This window comes from Cupressus sempervirens, chromosome 5, assembly GCF_028749045.1.
Source record: "Cupressus sempervirens isolate cs-2001-9-10 chromosome 5, ASM2874904v1, whole genome shotgun sequence".
NCBI classification, from domain to species: Eukaryota; Viridiplantae; Streptophyta; class Pinopsida; order Cupressales; family Cupressaceae; genus Cupressus; species Cupressus sempervirens.
In genome coordinates, this window is record NC_143122.1 from 358,651,771 (window position 1) to 358,657,276 (window position 5,506).

Here is a 5,506-nt window from a genome sequence, read left to right on the forward strand (position 1 = left end):
TGAGATAATGAATGCACTCATTACACAAACTGAAATTTATTTGAGAATGTTTATTCTTAATAGATAGAATTTCTACTCTACAAAGAAAGAATACAAGTTTTAATGACAGCAATCTCCAAGCAGAAGCTTGGAGATATGTTTCACAATACAATATAGGCGAGAGAATATAAGTATCGTAGTTAGAAGATAAGCATGTAGTTTCACAAAGAATCATTCCACACTCTAATTCGCCAATCAGAAAGGATATTTCTTGAGATAAAGAACGCACTCTTTAACTACAAACAGAAAAATGTTTGAGAATGTTTACTCTCTAATAAAAAGCATACTCTACTTTACAAAGACAGCATACAAGCTTTATTGACAGTGGTCTTAGAAACAAAAGCTTGGAGATATGTTTCACAATATGATATAGAGAGAGCATAGAAACATCCTAATGAGAAGATGGGCATGTAAATCCAGCAGGAGGAATCAATCCACACTGAGCAAAAAGCTCAAGAGCAAGGGGAAGGATGATGTTGAGGTTGAGAACCTTAGCCCTAATAGTTGTACACAAACACAAAGCTGCCTCTAGTTCTGCAATGCCTTGAAGAAGAGGGCAACATTTGTTCACAACTGGGTCACCTGCTACCACATGCACCAATCCTCCAAGCAAATCAACACAAGCTCCCAATTTCAATGCATCAATAGGGCAGCTTCCACTCACCGGTGTACTGCCTCCAGGTTTACCAGGCATACTGTGACCAGGAATTTTAGGAATATAAGTGTATGGAACCTTTTGGAGAGAGGGAATGTACTCTGAACTTCTATATGCAATTACAGGGGCCATGGTGGTAGCTAAACCAATCATAACTATGATCAATACTGATACAAACTTTGTCATCTTCATCTTGGTATGATTCTCAAAGAGAATTTGAGAACCTAACTAAAATCTTGTTTGAGGGTCCTTTGGAATTTGCAGTTAAGACGGCTCTGATATATAGACCAACTATGGAAACTATGCATGTGAAATTGTAGCTGGCCATATTCTTGTGTACATTATTTTATTTCATCAAGAGATAGGACGTCAATAAGCATCACAAAATCCTAGGAATTCACTGAAATTGGTAGACTTGTGTCAGAATCTCCCACATGGCATAGTTATGAAAGCCTCGCTAAGATCCAAATCTTCAACCGGCTAAACCTATAATATATGTGATACTGGAGATCTATAAACGAGTTAAGGATTTATTATAATCTTTATGATTAAAACGCGAGGCATATGAAATTTGCTATCTAACAACTTCTTGAAACAGGTCAAAATTTGGTTAAATGTGAATCTGCGTATTGAAATAGACTTTATGTTTTTATCGAAAATCTCTCTACTATTGAGGTTGCAAATGGGGATATGCATGTGTCGAGCAGACAAGATGGACTGGCCTAGCATTAGAGTCGACAGATCAATCAAAATGTCGATCACATGGGCACCTAGGAGTTTTCGTCTTTGCTTATATTCAATTTACAAGTGGCAACCTTGTTTATCAAAATATAATGATATATCTTTGTTGCACAAGAGAAGACCTTGGCTTAAAATAATCGGTGAGTAGATGGCTTTGATCCTTTCAAATAGGCGTAAATTTCCAAATTTCCTTGCATTAGTCACGAGATATACATCTTCTGGCCATCATTTTAATCCATTCTTACTTCAATTTAATATTCTCAATCTTCCATACGTAGTTATGCAACATACCACCTTTAACAGCAACTTCCCTACCTGAAGTTATTGGAGCCAATGCTATTAGTTCTCCTCCTATCAGACACTTGACATTCTTCTCCTTCTGCACATTACAAATTGCAACTTTCCTCTCTCTTTACAAAAATCAACTTGTCTAGTAAATAAATCTCATTGTTCTTTAGCTCCCACAAGTCTATGTATTGATAGGTTGCGATGGATATATTACAAAATATTTTATAGGTACACAAATGTAATTAGATTGGTTGAAAGATTGAAGAAATTTCATGTAGTATCTATTTGAAGAACAATATTGTATTAGCCACAATTTTTTAACTTGGTCAAATTTCAAATTTTAAAGTCTAGACTTTTAAATGTCTTTGCCTACCAATTTTTAAAAGTCTTCTACTTCCACAATTTCAAAAGTCCTAGTTTTCAAAAGTCTTCGACTTCCCAACTTGGAAAAATCTGACTAACCTACTTTCAAAAGTTTCTAACATCCAAAATTTCAAAAGTCTCCAACTCACTGATTTTTGACAAGTCTTTGATTTTTCAACTTTCAAAAATCTCCAACTTACCGAATTTCAAATGTCTCCAACATTAATTATTTTTACATTCTTAGTATTTGAGAATATTAAATATTACCTAAAAATATTTTATATCATTTTGAGAATATCAATTAGAGAGAAATTATTCTCATTATATAGAATTGTGAAAAGGAGAAAGCAATCAGAGATGAGATAAAAGTGGAAAGTTTTAATTTTATTTAAAAAAAAAACAATAATTGAAATTGAAAGAAGAGTCTTTAAAAAGGGAATTTTGGTGAGAGAAGAGGTTCTTCTTTTTCCTGTAGCCTAGTGGCTATGGGAGTGTTGGGGGGAGGAGAATTTCAAGTTTTTAATTGTATTAGGAGAGGACAATTTTTCCATTTTATAAAGTGGTTATGTCCAATAATTTGAGTGTGTGAGCTCATATTTTGGTGTTGGAAGAATAAAGACGATATTTATGAATCTATTAATAAATGACTATTTTATTTAAAATTACTTTTAATACTATTTCATCACATTAGGTTGTGCATGTATTTAATTATGGAAATGAAAATTTAGATGACTATATCTATTGATAAAGGGATTACACTCTTCTTTATTCCCTAGTTATCATTTGTGAATGTAAGGGAAGTGGGATGTGTATCATATAATTGCATTCATTTTGTCAAGTATATTTAAATCTCTTCACATCTACTTCATGGTCATGAGTAGTGCTTGTGCCTTAATTACTTTCCAGTAAAAGTGATATTAGTATTCTAATTCATCACAAATCTTATAAAGAGGGAGTTGTACCTCTCAATTTAGAGAAGGATTATCAACCCAATGATAATCTATCCATTAGTTAGTGTACTTTATCTTCCTTTTGGTCATTTGAAGTTAATTATTTAATCTATCTTTAAAGGAAAAATTTGTTCACTAATAGATTTTTGGCAAATCTTCTAGGGAGGCATGAAGATTGGTGCTTTCTTGCTTATATTGGCACCTTTCTAGAAATTGGTGTGAGCTCATATTTTGGTGTTGGAAGAATAAAGATGATATTTATGAATCTATGAATAAATGACTATTTCATTTTGATTATCTTGAGCCGTGTCTCATTAAAATTACTTTTAATACTATTTCATCACATTAGGTTGTGTATGTATTTAGTTATGGAAATGAAAATTTAGATTACTGTATCTATTGATAAGGCATTACACTCTTCTTTATTCCCTAGTTATCATTTGTGAATGTAAGGGAAGTGGGATGTGTATCATATAATTGCATTCATTTTGTCAAGTATATTTAAATATCCTCACATCTACTTCATGGCCATGAGTAGTGCTTGTGTCTTAATTACTTTCCAGTAAAAGTGATATTAGCATTCTAATTCATCACAAATTTTATAAAGAGGGAGTAGTACCTCTCAATTTAGAGAAGGGTTATCAACCCAATGATAATCTATCCATTAGTTAGTGCACTTTATCTTCCTTTTGGTCATTTGAAGTCAATTCTTTAATCTATCTTTGAAGGAAAAATTTGTTCACTAATAGATTTTTTGCAAATCTTCTAGGGAGGCATGAAGATTGGTGCTTTCTTGCTTATATTGGCACCTTTCTAGAAATAAGGCTAGTTACTCTATGCATTTGAAGATTTAAGAATGATGGTTCATGATCAGGCCAAGAAAATGAGTCATTTTAAGAGGAGGTCTACACCAACTCTTGAAGAAATTTTTGCCATATATGGCCAGATACTTCATCTATTTTGAAATGCTTTTAAAAAGAGAATATATGAAGTGAAAATGAGAAATTTCAATCCTTGTGAATAACACCAACTTACATGGCCATTGAAGTGCATGCATTAGAGATATTGTGTACTAAATGATCTTGAGCAAGAGAAATATCATATTATGACACAAAATTTACACCAAGTTGAAACTAAAATACTTAAGATTCATTTGGTATGCATGCAAATAGACAAGGAGGAACAACTATTCATTACACCCATGAAAGCAATATCATTAGAAGAATATAAAAATATCTATGTCCCTAACCATTTCTTGAAATGGCAAGGGAATTATTTCCAGTGTTGAATTATAGATGCAAATGGTGTTATCATCAAAGTTAGGGTAGATGTATTTACTTGCGAATTTGGTGAATTAAATAAAGGTAAGAGTGGTGATGCCATGTCTAAACTTTATTTTCTTCCTACATTAGAAAATTTTGTTTTTGATATTGATGAAAAAGAGAGCATCTTGGAGAAAGTTTCCAATGAAAGTCTTAAACAATTCATAAATCATAGTTTAGAAGTAAAAAGTATATTTTTAATGATGAAGATAAAGGAAAAATTAAAAATTTGATGGTTATGGAAGAAAGTGATAAAATATAATTTATGTGTGGTAAATCCTAGACAATTATCTTTCAAGTTTCACGACCAATAAAAGGGAGAGGAGGATACATAGAAGAAGGTAAAATTATATATCACTTACGGAAATAATTTTCACAAAAATAATATGCAAACCCAAGAAGTTTTAGTTCATGATTTTCTTCTCATGTCGATGATAAAAGTAAAATTGATGAAGATTATAATTCAATAATAAAGTCTACTATTATGAGAGAAGAGAATCATTCCTTCAGTGATAATTTTATTGATGAGAAAGGGGAATATGTTCTTTTTGTCAGAATTGATTCTATGCTAGAGGATATAAAATTTAGAAGGTTTTTGGATTAAGGTAAAAATAGGTTTTCAAGGGAACGAAACCCAAGTCCAAAAAATACAATTAAATAATATTTAATAGAGTCGAAATAGAAGAACTATGCTAGAGAAAGATAAAACCATTAACCATCTAGTAACCAAAAAAACTAAAACCAATGCTATGATCAACCAAACCCCATAGAATATACATAAATAAAAAAGAAAAAAAGAAACGCAAATTACCCAAACCTAGACATACTCCTTAAGAGCTTTAGCCAACTGTATCTCTAGTACATAAGTTCATCTTCAATATTCTTTAAAGCACTAGAGATGCTTCCCTTCTTCCTATTGAGTTTAGCCTTGGCCCCTTTTCTTAGTCCCTTCACTATCTTTGAATCTTTCCTTTGTTTCTCAAATCAACCTCAAGATTAATATCTCCCCTATTTATTTTGCCTTTTCCATTCATAAGTTTTAGAATAGATGCATGGATTTTTTTCATCACTATTCTTAAGGATTTTTTGAATCCTTTCCTCATAATTCTTAAGTTATCCCATCTTCTTCCTTAATTCACTTTCTTCCT

General features: G+C 31.9%; 1 protein-coding gene across 1 annotated transcript; it reads right to left on the minus strand.

Annotated features, from left to right (window-relative positions):
* Positions 1-430: 430 nt before the first annotated feature.
* LOC149556210 (36.4 kDa proline-rich protein-like) lies at positions 431-880 on the minus strand. The gene has a single exon (XM_089829752.1). It carries the CDS (start codon positions 878-880, stop codon positions 431-433), a length of 450 nt encoding a protein of 149 aa, XP_089685878.1.
* Positions 881-5,506: the final 4,626 nt, after the last annotated feature.

Excerpts from the sequence above, each read along its gene's own strand:
- LOC149556210 (XM_089829752.1), bottom strand. The coding sequence starts at position 880 with ATGACAAAGTTTGTATCAGTATTGATCATAGTTATGATTGGTTTAGCT.